At 37.3% G+C, this 22,387-nt stretch overlaps 1 protein-coding gene across 2 annotated transcripts in view; it reads right to left on the bottom strand.

The window, feature by feature from the left end:
• thsd7ba (thrombospondin, type I, domain containing 7Ba) overlaps positions 1-22,387 on the bottom strand; it is a 300,128-nt gene that overhangs the window by 10,700 nt on the left and 267,041 nt on the right. For both annotated transcript variants that reach the window (XM_084123090.1, XM_084123089.1), the window contains 8 exons: positions 15,639-15,772; positions 15,359-15,512; positions 12,544-12,685; positions 10,717-10,832; positions 10,326-10,443; positions 6,274-6,419; positions 3,921-4,095; positions 577-750 (listed from right to left, as the gene is read on the bottom strand). In XM_084123090.1, coding sequence (XP_083979216.1) covers positions 577-750; positions 3,921-4,095; positions 6,274-6,419; positions 10,326-10,443; positions 10,717-10,832; positions 12,544-12,685; positions 15,359-15,512; positions 15,639-15,772 — 1,159 coding nt within the window. The remainder of the gene's footprint in view (positions 1-576; positions 751-3,920; positions 4,096-6,273; positions 6,420-10,325; positions 10,444-10,716; positions 10,833-12,543; positions 12,686-15,358; positions 15,513-15,638; positions 15,773-22,387) is intronic.

Genomic DNA, 22,387 nt, shown 5'->3' with positions numbered 1-22,387 from the left:
GATGCTCAAGAAACATTGCTTATAACAATATTGTGGAAAACAATATTTGTGTGAAAACAGTGATACATTTTTTTTCCAGGATACTTTGATAAACAGAAAGTTAAAAAGAACAGCATTTCATTAAAATATAAGTATTTTGTAACATTTTTAAATGCATTTACTGTTAAATTTGATCAATTAAATGGATCACTGCTGAATAAAAGCATTAATTCCTTTCTTTCAAAAGACTCCAATCATCTGAGTAAGGGTGCATAATTACTAGCAAATAACCTACTACAATATTTTATTGGTTTGACCTATATTGATTTACATTACTCTCTGGAAAATTCCCTCACAGACCTCCACTGGATACCTAGGCTCTGTTCACACTACACACACATACTTTCTCATACACAACTGAGGGTCTTGTTGTAGAGCTGAACTCACAAGGTGTGTGAGATTACAAGCGACAGAGACGTCTTATGCATTGATTTTGTATTATTTGGTAGAAATGGGCTTCCATACAAAAACATCAGACTATATAACATTATATTATATTGTATTGTATTATATAATATTACATTTCACTGTTTGTACCTTTACATGGACGCGTCTCAAAGACCTGGTGAGGGCAGCTCTCCTGATTCTCCAGCACTTGTATGACCACGGCCTGTGAACGTGCCTGTCGGCCCACCGTCTCGAAACTACGTCCTTCCAGACATGTCAGCTGACAGGAACTCCACAGAGACCACTCTGTAAGGTGACAGTCTCCTGTAGAAGGCAAATCACATTTCACAACTCTGGTTCTATTAGTTAAATTAATCCCATGATAACTTGACACTCATCATTAACTTCACTGGTCAAATTAGCAAGTGCAGAGAAGGAATGCTACAAACTATTTTGACTAAGTGTGAAAAGTATGATTTCAAGTGTGAAAAGTTTGAGTAGAACAGTCTTGGGATACAGTATAGTACCCAAATATAAAATTGATACCACAGGCCTCTTTGTCAGATACTGCTAGCTTAAAACTGTGATAAACTAAAACTAAAATAATACAAAATTATTTTTGTTAATTGAAATGTATCTGAAATAAAATATAAAATGAAATAAAAATAAAGCACAACAAAATGACTAAAACTTAAACTAAAATGATAAATAACACAATAGGATATAAATAATACTAAAACAAAAATGCTGCTAGCATTATCATCTAGCTTAATTATTATACTTAAAACTTTAAGGTTTATGTATTTAAAAAAAAAAATAATACAGATTTTAACTTAAAAATACAGATACTATACAGACTCAAACTTAAAAAGCTGATTTGACCATGTTTTTCTGCTACTTGTCTGTATTACAATAGTCTGTAGTGCAAGTGTTGATGATGATGATGATGATAATAATAATAATAATAATAATATATTGATTAATTAATTAATTAATTATTTTTTGTTATTAATTATTTTTTGTGTTTTTTTCTCTCTACAAATTTAGATTTTCCTGTCATGAAACCTAATGTTCAGAAACATTTAGCACTTCCTTAACCGAAGATCAGACATCACTGAGCCTCCTAATCCCTCAGAGTAGAGGGCGATTCACTGTGACGGCCACTGCATAAGCTAACACTAGCTCTTCAGCCATGACTTCCTTTTGATTCTGCAGCCAGGATGGCTATTAGAGACAATCTGTGCACCCAAGCATCTCATTATCCATCATCTTCATGAACCCAGTCTATTTCCATCCCTCACTGGAGCTGCCGAAACATATAATAAAGCAAAGCACACCGCACACCATATGCTACCCTCTCTAACTCGCTCGCTTCTTTGTCTGTACCTTTCTTACACTGGCCTAACATCTTTGGTTTCCTCTCCTCCCAACGTGTGCTCTTTCCTGTGAGCAAGCAGCACATTTACGAAAATAAATATGCAGTTTGAAGAGAGACACAGAAGTAGGGCTAACACAGGTCAATAACAGCCTGAAGGTGAGTTTGCAGGTAAATAAAGAGACATGAAATGAAAGTTTGTCAGTTTGACAACTAGTAATCTCACTGAACATGACAGATATTAATTCCTTGGACAGTTCCACTGGGATAGTAAGTGAAATGTGAGTAGCAGTACAAAATATTTCTTGATCAACATCTTCCAGTGGTTATGAACAGTGTTGGGGTAACGCATTACAAGTAACGTGAGTTACGTAATCAGATTACTTTTATATTACTCTTAGTAACGAGTAGAGTAATACATTACTTTTATATTTTAAAAAAATATATCTGAGTTACTTTTTCAAATAAGTAATGCAAGTTACTTTGTTTTCCAATTTACTGACTGACATCTCCTGTTTCAATGTTGAGAGAAATCAGGAGTAAAGCCAGGGACACGTCACACACCAAGCTGACAATCGGCAGTCGGGCAGTTTTTATGAGCGTCGGTTGACTTGGTTTTTCCGGTGTGTTCCACAACGTTGACTCTAGTCGGATGGCGTGTGTTTTTTTGGGCTGATTCAGCATGTTGAATCGGCGCCAGGCCGTAGGTGAGAGAGAGAACTCTGATTGGCAGATCAGTTCAGTGAACGAGTCAGTGCATGAGAATAATAACAAAACAGCGAGCAAAGAAGTCAAGACGGTACAGACAGAAGCCTGTTCTAATTTTACGTCTTCTTGCCTGAGTGTTCCTTGGCGAATATTTTAATATTAACGAGCGGAGTGGAATAAAGAAAGTTATCAAAAGTCATTATTGATATTCAAAACGGTAAGCAAGCGCTGCTTTGTTTACGGTTTGTGTATCTGCAGCCTGCAATGTCGGTTTCCCTTTTTCAATGACAAATATAGACAAATATATCTGCAGAAATAGGCAGATATCTCCTTCAAACGCAGGCCAAATGCCACATTCAGCAAATACTTTTCGACATTTTTATATAGAAACAATACAGAAACAAAACTATCTGTGAAATGAGATGCTAGTAACACTTCCGCATATATTCCGTATCATAGCAAGTAAAGCATCTCAACTGAAAGAATGCTGTGTTGCCATTGCACTCTCAAGCGCCCACTAAAAGCGCTGGCTAAAAACACTTTGGTGGACACTTGGCCTAAATTTGACAACGAACTGGCACAAGACTGAAAACACAAGGAGAATAAATAGGGAGCAAACAAAGCAGGTAACGAGGAAGAACAGATGAGGCAAAATAACTAATAATCTGATAACAAGAAGGGCAGGGTTAATACAATAAACAGGAGAGCACATGGCACATAGAAACAAACATGACATCCATGTGCTCACACCAAACATGACAAAACAAGAGCACATGGCTAGTGAACTCAATCACAAGCCATGTGCTCAAACAAAACCTGACACAATGAGAACTCTCACCGACTACGTGTCCACACAGAACATGACAACAGAGAAGCACACGGCCGATGAAAAACTGGAGCACCAAACTGAAAACAAACTAGACCTAAGTGCCAGGATCCGAACATCACGCTCTGCACACAAAACCACTCACAAAAGCTCTGACTTCAGCTAAATATTTTTGAAGCAAGATGGAGCCCAATTTCAAGAATATTACACAATAATGATTAACAAACCACATACGAGAGGGTAGAAATGTACATATAATTATAAATATGTAGCGTTGTCATGATTTTGTGCTTGATTTGCCTGAGCAAACTCGAAACGCTCACACAGAGACAGTACGAAGGAGAGTCAGGGCTCTGTCGCCAAACAAGAATAAACCAGACCAAACTTGAAAATTACTTTCCATAAAAAGTAACAACATTGTAATGCATTAGTTTAAAAAGTAACTTTTCTCAACACTAGATATGAAACAATAAATCATGTTAAACTAATTGAGTGAGTAAATGTAAAAAGAAAAAGTGAAAATGTAAACAAATCAAAAAGTACAAGAATTGTTTCTCCGAATAGTGTATATGAATAGCGTTGTACCTGGACAGGGGACGAAACACGGCTGCTGCAGTTCCTGCTCACTTTCCTTTCTCACGCGGTCTCCACACTTCTCGTCCTCCACCGCTTTAGAAGGGTATGGGCTGTCCGGCCAGTCTGACCAGTGCACCACACACGTCAGGTTCCTCTCCCTCGTGCCCTCTCCACATTCTGCTCCCTGCACAAAAGCACACGGCTGACTCATTAATCTGGACGAGCGGTGAGCAGTGAAGCAGAGGAGCTTATTACAGTGACACCTCTCTGCAAATGACTGACATTGGGAGTGAAACAGCATTTCAGCATTTCTGATGAACTGTGTGACCTGATCACACAGCTGATGTTTCAACGTGTCCACAGCAAAAATAACTTTGTCAATGTTTTTGTCTTGTTTGATAGTAAAAATACCTAAAGACTCTAAGAAAGCAAACTTATACTGGGTTTGAAAGGGCCATGAAACCCTAAAACACATTTTTTGAGATTTTAAAAGGTATGTACAGGTTGCACATCAATGAAAACAACAATAGCACTCATTATGTTTATTATTAAAGGAATAGTGATTATTTTTTCAAATTTTTTGGAGCTATTTCATTCTTCTGATTTAAAAAGCAAAGTGGAACCAACGACACAAAAAGTGAGGTAAATGTGTTAATAAGTGGTGAAGAGTATGCATCTACGTCATCAGTTTCTGAGATTTTCTCCGCATTATGCATGAGAACAAACACTTTTAATTCAATCACTGTTCTGTATTATGCAGAGATCGCACTACGTTTCAGGCAGAGCTGTTCGTTCACCTATGCCTGTTCCAAGTCTGAACACATGTGTTGTAAGTGTGTTTCCTAAGTACAGTAGCACAAAAGTGCTGTTTGCATTTTCCCCACGATGCAGTGAGATTGAAAACCAACACATGGAAAATATGACTGTAATAATATTTCATACGTATGTAACAACACGTATGCGAGCGGTTTCTGCACGGAACGCTGCAATGAGTTTGACAACACTAACGCGGACCACAGTTCATATTCGGACCGGAGCAAGCGTGTTTCAAGTTTTCATGGACATATTTCATATACTCTCCTGCTCCAAACATGAACCAGCACAGTGCATGCGGACATATTTCATCCTGTCTTCTTCAAATGAAATATATGTGCAATAAGGACACTGTACGTCTGATCATGAACGCTGAAAATCCAAAGAAGAATTTACAAAAAAAACAAAACGTGCCTTTATTCTTTTTGGTAAAATAGTGTGTCATTTGTTCAGAGATTGTTCAGAGCTATAGTTATAATGTCGATTTGTAATTTTCGAAGAATAATCTATCAAAGCATTTTTGATTTGTTCATGATAGTTGTTCGTAGTTTTTAGTGATATGATTATATTTTTAAAATACATTAAGGTGCCTTCAACTCTGATATTTGTGTTTCATGACACTTAACATAACAATTCGTTATGTTAAGTGTACAAAAAGTAAATATACCAACAAAAAAAAAATCAAAAATACTGATAAAAAAAAGATTTCTTGCAGCTTTGTTTTCACTTACAACACTTTTACCTTCACTTTTCCATTAAGTTTTTTTTTTTTGGAATGTTTAACCTCAAGATCAAATTTCTTCCTGTTGTTATTGCATGTGTTACATTCAAACATATTGTTTTTCATTTAAACATAATTTGCATCGCAAATGTTAACTATGCTAATCACATTTGTTCAGATATGTGGCTTAGCTTGTCTCTAGAAACATATGTAATACTAATACAAACTACAAATAAAAATCAAAGCTGAGTTGTCACACATCTCGCACATATCATAGAAATGCAATAATGTTTATGAATATGAAAGTGTCCATCACACCAAGCACCAAAGAAAGCACATAAATGCATGTTAAAAGTGTGCAACGTTTCTTTTGTTCATATTGTGAGGAGGACAGCTTTTGATCTGGGCAAGCACGACTCTAGGGACGTGCGCAAAACCCCGAGACGTACAATTAAAATCCTTCTCAGATACAAAAGAGAGAGGAGAGAAAAGCAGAAAAGAGGCGATGAAAATCTGAACTCTGCCACTGTTCTCCTCTAATGATAAGACTGTGGATCCCAGCATGATTTTAATCAGCAGTTACCTCACGTCTCAATGACATAAAGTTCCTCTCTCACAAACAAACTCGCCATGTGCGCATGCAATTTCTACAAAATTAAATTAAAGAACTTCAGTGTTATGCCAGTACCAGACAGACATGCCGAGCGGATGGTCTCAACACCACTTGATCGTATGAAACATGGATTGAATGCCCTCAGGTTAGGTGATATGCAATAACCAGTAAATGCAGAATAGATGCAGCTCCAATTATTTTTGCCCAGGATCTACCTCCACTTTGCAGGCAGACCAATCGCTCACAAGCCACGTGTAGCAGGGGCTGATGGGACAGGGTTTGGTCTGGGAGAGCTGGGAGGCACACGGGCGTCCCTCCTCATGAGCCTGCTGTAACACGCTGCGAGAGCGAGCCATAACACCTGCAACAGAGACGCAAATGAAGAGACATCTGTGAATGCACTGTATAAAAATATGGCATTGCTAAAAATACATCAAGCCTGCATTAGTGCGCACTTTAGCAGCTTGGGACAATGCTGTGGATTAATGCATTATTCACACGTTGAATAGCTGAAATATTTATCAGCTGTACAATGCAGGAATAGACAGAAACAGTAATTTGTTAAGAGATTCCCCAAAAACCATATTACACTGGCATGAATTTCATGTTGGTCCAGGCCGGTTTAAGAATGTTTAAAACTATAATTTAATATCAGCTGTGACATAATTTCCACCACAATGAACAGTTTTGTCTAAAGTTTTTTTGTTTTTTTTTGTACTGAATATTTTTTTTATTGTGTGTCAGTTATAATTTTTTGTCAAATTATGTAAACATTGTGAAAATATTATTTAGATTATTTATTTTGGATACATACAGTGCTATGCAATAGCTATGCAATCAGACAAAAGAGTTTTCTAAAAATGTTGAACAAATATTATTAATATTGCATATTTGTTTTAATTGAACAGCATTATATTTAGTGATGTCTGGCAAACTGACAAATGTTTTTAATATCATTAGGATATATAAAAATTAAGATAACATTTTATGATCTATAATCAATTTGGAGGCAACAGATTTCTTTCCAATGAATATATTCAAATCAGGTGATATTGTAAATGTACCATAGTTCTACAAATTAATTCGCATTTTTTTATTACATGTGAAGCTATTGAACCATTAACAATGATTCTAAAATGTGGCACATAAAAAGGATTTCTTGTCCTGTGAAAAAAAAAATAAGCTGCTGAAAAAAAATATTGAAATTAATTTAAACATTTCTATGACTGTCATTTTCACAAAAGAAAAGAATGCATTAAACACAATACATATAACTGTAACTGTACATATATACATATAACAATAACGGTGTTATTTAAAGTGTTTTTCTACGTGTCCAAAGGTACAGAAACACCTGTAAATGCTAATGAGATTTGAGAGTAATGGAGGACAGAAAGATTTCGAGTGAATGATGACTTTAATTTCTTTCTGTTCCTCACACACATCTTATCATACGACATCATAAGACTTGGTATTTTGCACAGTGCACAATAATACTTATAGGAGCTTGACAGCACATAGTCACCATTCACTTTCATTGTGTATGGAAAGGTACAGTTTGTACATTCTGCAAAAAATCTACTTTTGTGCTCCACAGAATGACATGATGAACTAACCCTTTTAACACAGCAGGGACATATAGAAGGTCCCTATGACACCTCTCGGCCTGCTTGACAACACATTAGCGTTGGCTAGAACAGAACATTCTCAATACACATGGGAACTGGTAGTCTTGAAGCTTAGAACAAGGTAGGGGCTTCCTTTTCCAACACAACATCTACCATCCACTGTCCTCACTTATTTTAATGGAATGACGGGGTTAAGATAAAAAGCATTATGGGATTTTAAGATGATGACCATGAGATTCTAGCAGGGTACTCGAAAGGCAAATAAAAGGCTTTTCAGACAAAAACATTCAGACAAAAATACAGACACTTCAGCAATGTACATCTTAACTGAATTGCACTCCAGTTAGTTTGACAGTAAAAAGCCCTCCTTCCAGTTGAGCATTAAACATGAAAAACAAAAACAAAAAAACAAAATTGAAATTACATTCACAGCACAACATAACTGCTCATCAAATGCTGCCTTCAAGAACTGCCTCTACAGCTGGCCGCTTCAAGGACGTCATTCATTAAAACAGAAGCACTCCAGCCAGATGAGGAAGCCCTTAAAATGACGTGATATGACAGTGGAAATATTTCTACTTGAGTCTGTAGGGAGACGGAAGGGTTGAGGCAGGAATAGGGAGAAATGAGTGTTAGAAAGAAGAAAGAAAAGAGAAAAGCACAGAATTGTTTGGGTCTCCTGAGCTCCACTGCCAGATGCATTCAATTTCTATGTATATAGACAACAGATAATGAACCCCAAACTCTCGGTCCCTAGCGAGGTGCACAAGAGATAACACTGCTTTGACACAGACAGAAAAATTCTCTTCTTCCAGCCCTCACAGCTTGCAAAAACATGCTGAGAACTTCCTGTTTGCAATGCCTGGAGAAATCCCTTTGGATTTAAAAAGTAAACTGCCTGGCCCGAGATAGGAAGCTGATAGCTGAATGAAAATGAATGAATATTGTGTTGAACGTCTCTTATTAAGAGAGAAGTCAGCTGAACTCCTAAGGAGCTGTGTCATTTGAGCAATAGGGACCCGGGCTGCTCTCAAGAGTAGTAATTAGCCTATTTTTTTATTGCATCAAGCAATGACACCGTTCAATCAGCCAAACAGGGCAATAAACTCTGAATTAAAAATTGCAATTTTGAGAACACTAATGGATAAAATAAATATTTCCCTTTGACTGATAAATCATTTGGCGTGTTCAGGAAAGCAAGGGTTTCATAACCAAGAGTCATTAACCTGTAAGCCGATCCTTAAATATGATTCATGACATAACATCCATAATTAAAAAGGGATTCCGACATGGCATGTTAATGAATGCAAAGTAAATGCACACCACCTGATAGTGTGAGCCAAGAGCAAGCAGAGTGTTTATCTCCATGGAACTCGAGTGTAAAGGTTTGTGGGTTACTGTGGGTTGCATGCAAATGAAAATATGTCAGCTGCACAAGAACATTTAATATTATTGTGAACTGTAATTTGCATGCATGTTTCCCCATGATCCTTCTTAATAGTTCTGATTGCTCTTCAAAACTGAAATGATAGCTGTTTTGGGCTTCAACTTACAGTAGGTTTTTTGACTTCTGCAAAAAGCACTTAAATTTACAGTATATGCAATTTTAGAAATTATGAAATTCAGTCTGTATATGTTTGGAGTCAAATGCAAAATCAGTCATGGTAAGGCGAATTTTATTTATTGTACCTAAAGTGCTATAAAAAATACACTGCCATTCAAAAGATTTTTAAGGTTTTTGAAAGAAAGTTTGCTGGCAGCCAATGAAGACCATAGGCTGACATTGTGCAAATTTGTTACAAACCAAAGTAGATATGTTACGGAAATGAGACTGGAATTGTTGACGACTCGTTTCAGCTGTTCAGAATCGATTATTTCTTTTAGGAGACAATAACTTTATTTGTCGTGCACTTTGATCTTTAAAAATTTGCAGACCTATTACATTCACAATTTACAGCTATATTACACACTGCATGAAAGGTAATATTCAAAAAAGCATAATAGGGGCATTTTAAAATAGTTTTTTTCTTTTGTTGGCAAAGCTGAATTTTCAGCAGCTATTACTCCAGTCTTTTTTATTATTATCACAGTTAAAAAAAAATAAGTTTAAAATGGTAATGAATTGTGGATTCCGCGATCATGGTTTTCAGGATTCTTTGATGAACAGAAAGTTCAAAAGAACAGAATTTATCTGATATAGATTTACATTTTGAACTTGACTTAAATTTTCCATCAATTTAAAGCATCATTGCTGAATAAAAGTGTCAATTTCTTGAAAAGATTAAATCTAACTGACCCCAAATTTTTGAACTGTAGTGCACATTTAAATTGAATCAGGTTTTTTCACTTTTATTACATGTATTATTGAATCAAAAGCATTTTTTTTATTATTATTATTAGTACAATGCTAATATAAAAGCCAACAACAGGCTGTCTTTATAACATCACTATTTTTCTCACACAGAAACCTTTTTTTTAATGCATTATATATTTTAAAAAGGGATCATAATTCCGTCGCAAGGGGATCATTATATTTGGGGGCTCCTGACATAAAACGTTAGCAGACCCCTGCTTTATGCAACAGTGTACACTCAGAGCAATGGGCTTCTTCTTATGTATAATTACATGCTGTGACTCACCTTTACTGCCACAGGTGTGTGAGCACTCCGTCCAGGGCGCCCAGTCAGACAGGATGCAGTTAAAGGGACAGTCCACCACACAGTTCATCGCCAGTCTCCACGGCTGAGGCAGGCCCAGCTAAAACAGCGGGACAGGCATTAACCCCATGTCCCCTCACCACACACAATCTCTGTCTGATGAACCAACTGTGAGCCAATGAGGGGCTATTACTGTAAAAGACTTCAATGAAAGAATCATTTTCTGGATATGGAGCAATACTGTAGGGAGTTAATGGACAGTCATGGCTGATTTGCAGTGCATGCAGTTGAAGGACATAATACAATCCCACAGTGCTTAATTCCCCCTCAGAGAACACTTGTTCTGAGAGGAGTGGCAGGAAATGAAGGTTACCTCCTCGCACACACTCAAATCCACCACTTTGCCATCACTGCGGACGCAATCTAAGAGTCGTGTCCTCGTGCCCTGGCCGCAGATGGCATGTTCGCTCAACTGACAGGTGCTCCAGCCTGACCCGTAACCAAAGGGTACAAAAACACACACACATACAGGAAATGTCAGAGCAAAGCGTCAATCTAATTTCACATTTCTGTACACAGCATTTCAATTCCTATGAATGTCTATTCATGACTGAATAACAGTGTGCATACTGCATACTTATCCATTCTACATTATATGCAACATCAGGAGTAGTGTGTTTCATCAAAGTACACTCAAACATACAAATTTTGATATTGTACACAACCCCTCGTGTTGTCTGATGCTATATCAAGACGCAATTCTATAAAATTGTAGGATTTTTTAATACTGTCATAATGGCCCACTCCATATTTATGTACACTACTATTCAAAAGTTTGGGGTCAGTATTATATATTTTTTTTAAAGAAATTACTTATTTAACATTAACATTGATAATGTTACAAAGTATTTCTATTTCAAATAATACTTTCTATTCATCAAAGAATCATGAAAAAATTATCACAGGTTACATACAAATATTTAGCTTTGATAACACTAAGAAATGTTTCTCGAGCACCAAATCATCATATTAGAATGATTTCTGAAGGATCATGTGACTGAAGACTGGAGTAATGATGCTAAATTCGGAATAAATCACATAAAAATAAAAAAAAATAAAAAAAAATGTTATTTTAAACTAATAATTCACAATAACACTTTATTTTTGATCAAATAAATACAGCCTTTGTGAGCTTAAGAGACATTAAAAAAATCTTACCAACCCCAATCCTACCAACTTTTGAACGATAGTGTAGTTTTCGTAGAAATATGCAAATTGTGATTAAGCTAATGTCTTTGAAATGGCAAAGTAGAGTAGTGAGACGCACTGTGATCTGAAGGCAGAAGTTAGGCCGTCTTTATGATGCTAATCTGTCTAAATCAGTCGAATGGCTTCGAGGAGCAGTATCAGTATTGATATGATCAGCGATTTCATGGTCTCTGTGCAAGAAAGCGCTTATAATCTCATTCATATCTCCATGCCCATTTCCTTCATTAGGGTCTATCTGGAGAATTAGTTTCTATCTGCTTTATAGGATGATCCTTCACATGTGCAGATGCCCTGGTAAGATCAATATGGATGGCATGGAGTGGCTGCAGGGGACCAGACAATCTAAAGCAGTGAATTTACATCAGTTCAGAAGTTCAAATTCTCACGAGAGAGCAACATAAAGGAGAGAGGAAGAGTACGAGCCCTCATCTTACTTGAACTGGAAACTCACCCTAGACATCATATCTAATAAGAACCTGCAATTGTGAGGGAAAATGTAGTCATGTTCCCATTAGTACTACAGTGGATAGTATCTCCCAGTACTCAACTGGAAGGTTTTCCTTCTATGGCTGGGGTAGCCTGCTGGTTAAAGATCTGGACTGAAGCCCAAAAGATTGCCGGTTAGAACCTTGCAAGGGCAGATCCCTGAGCAATCATTGTGTTCTTGATAAAGGCACTTTATCAGATTGCCCTAGGGAAGCTGTCCTTGTAAGTTCTCTTTGTCCTTTTTGCCACTTTTATCAATAGATGCATGTGTGTCATAATTACAGCAAAAATACCAGATATTTCTTGTGTTACATAGCCTTTGAGTGTGAAAAAGGTTGAGAACCACTGCTTTAGAATGTGCTGTTGAAGTGAACCTGTCCCGCAACAGTCATTAGATGCCCAAGTCATATTCAATGTTGTGTCAAGCAGAATGAGAGAAACCCACTGGAGACATTGTAGTGATAATTGAAGCAGGTGCTGTTGAGGTTGCAGGGCTCTGTCTGGTTACTGTCTGGACACACTCTGTCGGCCACCGGGGGGCGCAGCATGTGTCTCGTCCTCATCCGCGCTGTGCTTTCGTCACATGGCTACAAATAAATACAGTTAAATTGTCAATGGGGGCTTTGACACCAAGCACACTATTTAAAAAAAATGCATATACATGGGCAAGTTCCTGCTGTGCGGTGTCACACTGGCTGCATTGTGAAAAAACAAACAAAAAAAAACACAGCAGTCAGGCAGCCACATGGTCTTGCAATGCTAAGTGCACTGTTAGAAGCTGTTAGGCTGCAGGCAGCAACTAATCTGCATCTCCATCAATGTCAGACACTAATGAGACCCTTTAAACGGCTAGCTGGCCACGTCCATGTATCTCACTATTGGGGAGGGAGATCATCAGCATGAGCTCTATTCGGCTCGTGCCATATAACTGTGCACCCAGGTTTTTTGGGAACATTTCATAATTATGTAAAACTGAAACCAATTAAACAAGCTCAATCACCGAACACTGGTGTTTGACATGTTCGGCATGCTGGCTGAGCGCTTTGACAAAGCAAAGAGAACAAACATTGCTTGGAACTGAAACCGTACAAGGTAGAATTGCAATCTAATGTGATTAGCGTAGAGACCAAATTATGCTGAAATGGCTTGGCAGTCTTGTGTAGGTTGGGCCGAGCCAGGATAACTCATCCAGTTTGTTTCTGATTTGTTGAGTGCGAATTGAAGAGCTGTTTGCACATCAATGAGTCAGTGGCCCGATGGCAAATTGTATCTAGGGTAACTTTTTATGCACAACATTAATTAGAATAACAAATGCTTCATTACTACTGGAGGTTCATCTGCATACTGATTTCACTTGTCTCCATATTCACCGTTTGATATTTCGCCGCAGGAACTCTGGAGAACTGTATGAAGATTTGACTTGCGAGGCAGCATTAATTTGAAATATTCAAATGGATGCAAAACATCTTGACACTGTCTTATGTCATGGCCCGGGCTGAGAAAGAATCTTGCAGAAATGTACTGTAAAACGTTTCTGTTCTTAATTCACAGACAGAAATGATCTCTCAAGAGGCATATTTTTATGAGCTCATAAACACCAGTGCATAATTTTCACCTACAAAAAATCAACACAGCAATCTTTCTAAAAACAGCTTAGAGCAGTATGAATCTCTATGCTAGTTTATGCTGATCAAATTGACCACAGTTAATGTGTTAATCTGCTGGGATACATGTGTGAACTTAAGGATAACGGACTAACTGAAAACTGAAAATACACTTTACTAGAGATGCATACATTATATTGGTACCAGTTTGGTCTGATAATGGAAATGTAGTACTGGTCAATATATTTTATTAACAGTTATGCTCCAGGACGGTTAAATACATTATTCAGATTGGTTGACGAACGCTCTAAGGTGTGCAATTATTTTTCAGTAAATGCACAGCTAAAGTAGTTCCAGGCAGGTCTCGACCGCATTATAGTTCAATATCACTTCGCCAAACAATTTCAGTTACAAGGTCCTTACAGCCTACAACAGCAAATGAACCAAAACCCACAATGATCAAGCAAATATATATATAACGACATACATACATATATAATGTCAAACTATTTCCACGTTTTTCCCATGAAATTACATTTTAAAAGCATTCTGTTTCTCCCTCTCTCTCTCTCTCCCATACACATATTGTACAGACACACACTCCCACACATGGAAAGATACAAGCGCGCACAAACTTCTTGTCAGCACTGCCCCACGACTTTATCAGTAAAATAGTTTCACAGCTGAAAGGTTATATGACATTTCTCAGTAGTGAGGTACTAACGTTGCTGTTCTTGAAGCAGTTAGCTATTGGTAAAGATGCTTCTGCCAAACACTGATTAATTAAATGTGTATTAATAGTAATTAATACTTTTATTCAGTAAGGATGTACTAAATTGATCAAATGTGACCATAAAGGCTAACATAGTTACAAAATATTTACATTTCAATTCTTTCTATTCATAAAAGAATCCTTTTTTTTATTTTTTTTATCACAGTTTCCACAAAAAATATCAATCAGCACAACTGGTTTCAACATTGATAATAATACAGAATGTTTCTCACTTATTTTATCGTAAACAAAAGCCGCTTTTCCACCGTCGGGCAGAACGGCTCTAAGAATGGCAAGGAATAGTTATGGTTATATTTCCACTTGAGGAAACTGGTACGGTACGGCACGATTACAAAAAGCTCTCGGCCCGGAATTCGTGCATCAGAATGCGTGTAGTGAAAACGCATGACGTATTTGTATTACATTCCAAAGAGCTCCGTTATCAGCCCCCACAGTGGAAAATTAATTAAACCATATCCGTACCGGCTGGGCCGGATCGGCACACGATGTTAAGTTAAGCAATGAGAAAGGTTTGGTTAGACGGTGGAAAAGCGGCTAATATTTCACAATATTACTGATTTTACTGTATTTTTGATCAAATAAATGTCGTCTTAGTGAGCATAAGAGACTTTTAAAAACATTAAGTCGTCTTACCAACCCCAAACTTTTGAACGGTAGTGTAAATATATGCTGTTTATCAGTTATCAGCCATAACATGAAAATAATTATCTGCTTATCGCTCTCTTAGCTTAATAATCCAAAAGTGTGCAAATACATTTTGGGGCCTCTGTATGCTGGTCTATGCATCAGGGTCAGCTAACAATGTTGCTGAATTTTAAAATTGTGCCTTCAGGATACAGCACAAGACAAAAAGGACGTCTTACTATTGAACAGGTGCTCCATTGACTCCACTGGGACATCACACAGTCATCAGGGCATGGCAGGACGCAGGTCTGAGCTTGGGGAGGGATTTCTTCCTGGTCACACAGGGTCTCGTTCACACTGCTAACCGGATCCCCACTAACACGCCTCACACACCTGTCACACAGAAAGAACAACAGAATGAGGATGTGGAGGACAAGGGTGGCAGACCGGAATGGGTCGTGACCCCTAAGAGAAGCATCTGTGATGGGGTTTACTCTGTAAGAACGTGTCCTTGCTCACCGGATCTTGCGGCTTTGGACACCCTCTCCACAGGATGGCAGTTCGTCCACTGTGTTGATTGTGCAGACTGACCAGGGGCCTGTTACCCACTCGTACTGACCACACTCGCTTTGACAGGGTACAGCCTCATACACCTACAGACACACAGAGACAGCCATAATCAAATGATTGCAGCAAAATTCATTCAAATTTTGAAGCTTGATGATTGTTCACACATCCAGGTGGTTAAAGTGAACCAGAAAAGCTGGAATATATTCAAAAAGAAATGTAAGCAATCTTGTAAATCGTTTTTATATTTATGAGATTCCCTGTAGACATTAGTCAGAGTAGACGCCATCTTTAATCTGATGCAAACAAAAACAAAGCTGTGAGGGATGGAAGTACAGTCTGTTCAATAGTCTTCTTGTAATAACTTTATCCACTTCTTATTCACCTAAGCTGGGAAAAAAATGTTTGCCAGTAAGCCCCACCAGGATTTCAATCGACTCTTTTCCTGATATATATATTTTTTTGTTTGGGCCCAAAATGACGGAATTAGCTTTTGACTGAAATGGCTTTTCTCAAAAATTGCATTTTTGTGTTTATTTGCATTAATTAAAATCCACCAATAATCATATATATATATATATATATATATATATATATATATATATATATATATATATATATATATATATATATATATATATATATATTATATATACTGTAGTTGGTATTACTGACAGACAAAGTTTACTTACTATAATCAATTGTTATTCTCTGTTTTTGTAATATTGTTTTTGCAATTTTTTACATCTTTAATTTGTATTGTCAGTAATTTCATTCATTTGAAATATTAAATGCGCATAAAATAATGTACTTTAATCTACTGGTGAAATCAGGCATTATGAGGATAAGACTATGAGGATTAATTCTCATTATATTAAGCATTATGTATACAAACAATGAACCTCTAGCCCATAAACCTTCATCTTGTTTGCTGTGCTTAACAAAAAGCCTCTGAAAATTCTCTCATGCAGTTTTAAAGTGAACAGGTTGGAAAAACAGTGATTAATGCTTGGAGGGATCACTTAGGAATATTATTATTACAAATGGGCCTGCCTCAAATCAGAACTTTTCTTTCTTTTTACAACACCTTTATTTAAACTGTTTGGCACACAAATAGTGCACCATTTGGTTGAATTTGTATTAATCCTGGAGGAACTCTACAGTAGCCAAATAGCTTGACCTTTAACCTCCATGGTCAAAAATTCAGGTTTGTTTAAGGAGGAGAATAGTCCTCCACAATCCACTATAAACTTGAATTCAGATTTGGCCCCACAAAATACCCACTTTTCATGATCCAGTCGATTTCTTTTCAACAAAATCAAGCCTTGCAAACATTACACTTGTTGCTTATTCTGTTTCTGTTATTTTATATCAAATGAATGCCACATGATGTTGTCCTCAGTCTCTCACAGCATTGTTTTCATTTGCGTCAGATGTGTGTCTATTCTCATTATGCTCCCATTTCTTCAGGTTGTAAAGATGGCGGATGACTGGCGAGATGCTTGTAGCAGGCTTTTTGATGTTCTCCTGCTTATTCACTTCAGTAGACATGATTTCATTTACAAATGAGTCCAGAAGCCAAACACTGCAGTTATAAAATACTTGGCATTAAAACCAACAAACTCTGTAACAACATGCCTTATGAAAACACAGTGAACAACTGAGACTGTAAAATTATGGCTTCCTCCCGAAGGGGATACACACGCACCTAAACGCACCCTCTCAAAATATCCCATCTGGCCCTGCAGCTGCTAAAAGCCCCATCAGCCCTCTCCTCTAGACTCCTCTCGTCTCTCCGCGTCTCCTCTCCTCTCTTTTAATGAGTGTCATTGAATTTCCAATTACAGTAATCAAATGATTAAGACGATGCTCAAGACGTCAGAAGTGAGTGAAAAGATGATGAATGAAATTGGCAATAAATCTACTGAAGCATTAAAAAAGGGCTAATTTCATTAACATAGACAAATATCAAGTTCTACAGACATGACAATATCAAAAAATGAAATTGCCACGTTAAGAAACAATCATAAATGGAGCAACACTCAACATCAGCAGCAAATGATTTTATTCAAAAGCAATTAACAGGGAAAGTCAGTTTTACAGCGTGCCTTACACTTTTCCTATAAAGCTACTATAAACATCCAACCTGTCGTCTGACTTTTACAATGCAAAGAAGGCGCTCATTCAAATAAACGCTCCAATCTGCTCTTTAAAGGGGACATATCATGCCAAATGCACTTTTTTAGCCCTTAAATGCATTTTGTTGTGAGTGTTTAGAAGTACAGAAAATATGAAATTATTCTCTTCAGGTGCTTCGTTGATATCTTTATATTCTGTTTTGGTCATATTTTTCAACCTGTTCCGATTTTTCTGTTATCTATGACGTTTTTTGAACTATTACGTCTCAGTATTTGCAGCGGAACTGCCAAATAAGGACATTGACTTCCGGCCCAACACTTCGAGCAATCCGCCATTTTTATTTCTCGCTGCAATTTTGTAGTCCAAGCTAAAGGATGCAGAAGTTACGAGAGGGTAAGTTAAAATGTTCGGTTGTTGGATGTAGTAACCCACACGCTTCATTACACCGTCTAATGTAGATGAACTGCCGCGCTTGTTACAGGACGCATGTTTAACTGAAAGAACGAGCAAAGAGAGAGAGACCCGGTCGTGCGCGCGCTCACTCTCTCTCTTCAGAGCCAGGCGAAAGTGTAAACAAGACATCACCGTCTCCAAACTAGACGCTGTCTTGCTCTCTCTCCCTCGCACATATTAATCAAAATAAATCGACACAGTGGTAAAAGGTCGGAAGACCAAAGTTTCATGTGTAAATACAGTACACACCATTGCGATACATCCATATGAAGACGTTGTTCTACAGGTTCGTCGTCTTCATTTTCATCTCGCTCCGGCTCCGACTCTGGCTCGAACATGTAAGGCTGGCTGGACAAGTCTTCCGTTGTTGACATTTTGTTAATAACGTGTGAATAAAACGTTTCTGTGGCGCTAGATAATCGTATCTCTGCTATCAAACTACAAAAATGGCCGAACGGGGTGGAGTTGAACCGAGTGTGGGCGGGGTATGAAGTGTCTCATTTGTATTTAAAGAGACCGCACCAAAACGAGTTGCTCTCAGACGCACATCAGAAAAGGGGTAGAAAAGGGGCCTGTGGAGCTATAATAATGAGGAATTCAGACCCAAGCATTGCAGTTCCGCTTTATATAGACTACAAATGTATGATTTATATGTAAAAAGGAACAATTTAAAAGCATGATGTGTCTCCTTTAAATAGCACAAATATAGGATTCGTTCCTCCTTCACGGTGACTTTCACTGCCTAGCTTTCAAGCGGAGGTAATATTTTAAGAAAAATAAACCAGCTACGCTGCTCACAGGTCAGTTCCTGTAACCTCTTGGAGGATGTAGGTACTCTGGGCTGGATAATGAAGTCCCCTGATCCTTCTCAAATGTCAGTCGAAGGGCCAGAGATGACATGAAAATGTACCTCATACTAATTCAAATCTCAGTCAGCCCATGATCAAAATACACTAGCGCTCCTCTTATTCGGAGGACGGCTGGGGCCACGGGGGCTAGCGGGGGCAGTGGGGTCAACAGATGCACAGGGAGAAACACAGAATGAGGCACTGACCTGAGCCTTTGAAGATGTCCGTATTAGCAGTGCATGACAAGCAAAGGAGAGAGAAGAGAAATGATATATATATTAGTTTTGAGATTTAACTTCTCCTGTGCAGTAGGTTATAGCTGTTTGGACTGACTAACCTTCAACAGATTATAACGTACAGAAGAAATTTAATGCAGCTTGTCTGGCTTTGTCTTTCGGAGTGTGTGTAATTATGTTTATATGAGGGATGAAGATGAAGACAGTAATGTCCATGGTAAGCTGACAGATTGAAAATATAATTAACTCTCTAAATTGCATCAACAGACCTTATTCACAGCAGCGCCATCTTCGCCATCTTTTTAATGGGAATGAAAGCGAGGGTGTGAGGGATAGACATATCTCTTCAGTGGATTGGACTTTTATTAAATGCGTTGTGGATTGTTCTGCTGAACAAACAGCAAAAATATCTTTCCAAGAAATTTCAGAAGACAAAAAACAATATGAGCTGTGGAAATGTATAAGTCTATGAGTTTTAAAGATTTTTTTAAATTTTTTTTGCAGATGCCGCAAAGTCTAGGAAATAAATTAAATGTTTGAAGGGAAAACGAAGGGAAATTTTGCTGACCAAAACTTTAAAAATGATTTAAATCTTCTAAAACTTCTATTATTTTTCCCCTTGAGGTGCAGTTCCTAGAAATGGACCAATACAGTGACCCCAAAACGTGTTTGGACACATAAGCCACAATTAAAATGTATCAATTGTATAGCATTACATGCAAAATATCCAAACTAAAGTGACATTGCAGAAATTAAAAATTCAATTTACAAGAAAAAAAAAACAAGTTTAAATTATAAAAATAGATATACTGTTTTAAATAAGACAAAATGTATTGGGACACTTGCACAGTTAATGTGATAAACTACATCAATGGTTGAGTGAACTTAAGTTTTGAGAAAAGGATTATTTGTATGCAGATGACAATTAGCTTGATATTTTGTATCTAATACAAAGGCTTTAATTAATTTTTAAATCTCCAAATGCTGTTTCAAACGGAGCCCCTAAAGGGACATTGTGGTGGGAAAAATTTGGGATGGGAGAATTTAAAAAAAAAATATTTTGCATTCCCTCGCAAAACCTTTGCGTTCCCTCGAAAAACGTTTGCGTTCCCTCACGAAGATATTTGCGTTCCCTCACAAAAACTGTTGTACATGTTGTAGTAAAACCAGCAGGAGAGCAGTAATGTGTGAACTGAATTTGGTGACAGTACAGTGTGTCACAGTGATGTTATTAAATATTTTTCATAATATAAAATGTGCAAAAGGGTTTTGGGTTTTGCACTTTGCAGACAGTCCCTTATTCAGACTGGTCTCTCAGCCGACTGCTTAGAGACCAATTTATATTATAAAGCTTGTTTTAAAGAAATCTAAGTTGTAGCTTGTTGTCTACATTACTATGATGGTAAATATGTGTCATTTGTGTTTTGACAACATTTAGCTCACAAATATATTGATCCGGGAAGTTCGAATCTGTGAATACATTGCCAACTTTACTGAACTCCTGACCGCATATCTTTATATTTGAGTCCACGTTCAGACGCTATGAACCGCTCCATAGTTAACGTAATGAGCTGTCCGAAACACTGCCAGCGGGACATTAAACAGGAACTGTCTGTCCGAGCTCACAACAGTTTTTGCGTGGCAACGCAAATATCTTTGCGAGGGAATGCAAAGTTTCTCAGGGGAACAAAAAAGATTTGAAAAATATTGTTTTCTCCCATCCCAATTTATTTCCACCACCACGTACCTTTAGGGGCTCCGTTGTTTCAGGATGCTGAAATACCAAGAATAATCTTTTGTTAAAATTTTTCAAAGGTTTTAATATTATAAATACAGATTTTAATATTCAATAATGAACATTAAAAAATTATTTAAACTTATGGATTTTTGACAAATATTTTAATATGATACATAATATATAAAATATAATATACAATTTTTTTATATAAGATATTTTATCATGCAAAGTCAAACTGATATCATATCATTCATACATACAGTATGTATTGGCTAATGACAAAATACTCGTAAAGGAGACATAAAAAAACTGTCAAGCATAGTAGGTCAAAGCAGTGCTTAAAGAGCACAATGCAAACACTGAGCATGGCATCCACAGTGCATGTAATATATGCACAACACACACTTACACCAACACACAGAGCCCTAACATGAGAGCAGCGTTTACACCAGCAGCAGAGACAGAAGTTGTAAGCCTAGCAGGCATCTCTCAGCTCTATAAATCTCTTTAAGTGTCACAGCCTGACTCAAACTTCAAACAGATTGGGCCATTACTGTCTCCTGGCCCCTGGAATCAGACAAAACAATCAGGGTGCATTGAAACACAGGGAGATAAATGTTACCTCAGTGATGGCTTCAAATACACTTAAGATGATGTTCTGATATTAAAACGCTGATACTGAGCAAAATAAAAGGATGAGATCGTAGGATGTACCTGTGGGCTAAAGGGCCCAAAAAATATGTCACAACGTACCAAACTAGTGTACTACTCATACTCAAGCTTTAAAACAATATTTTAAGACGCAAATTTAACTCACAGCTGCCAATACAATATCAGAGAAAAATTCAATGGGATGGGACAAGCTAAATGTGTTAACATTCACTCACCCTGATGTCGTATGACTTCTGTGTTTCTTGCAGAAGTGTGAGAGATTTGAGAGTGATGGCAGATGGCTAGATTTTCAGTCAAGAACAATTAATTTCCTTCTGTTCCTTGCACAAAGCTATTACGGCCTCCGAAGAGTTGAAATATAGCCTTATATCGACTATAGTTTCATGGTGTTTGTTGGAGCTTGACAGTCTGATCTGATCACTGTATTTGTTTTTTATCAAATAGGAAAAAGCAGTGTAAACATTCTTAAAAATTACTCTCTTTTTTCCCCCAGTCAAATTTAAATTGTACAGTCCAACTAAAGATTTTTTTTTTTAAATGAATCAATACTTTTATTCAGTAAGCATGCATGAAACTGATAAAAAAGTGGCAGTTAAGACATTTATAATATTACAA

The sequence above is a fragment of the Abramis brama genome, assembly GCF_963993115.1.
Source record: "Abramis brama genome assembly, chromosome: 8".
Classification (NCBI taxonomy): Eukaryota; Metazoa; Chordata; class Actinopteri; order Cypriniformes; family Leuciscidae; genus Abramis; species Abramis brama.
This window is presented reverse-complemented; position numbering and strand designations above follow the sequence as displayed.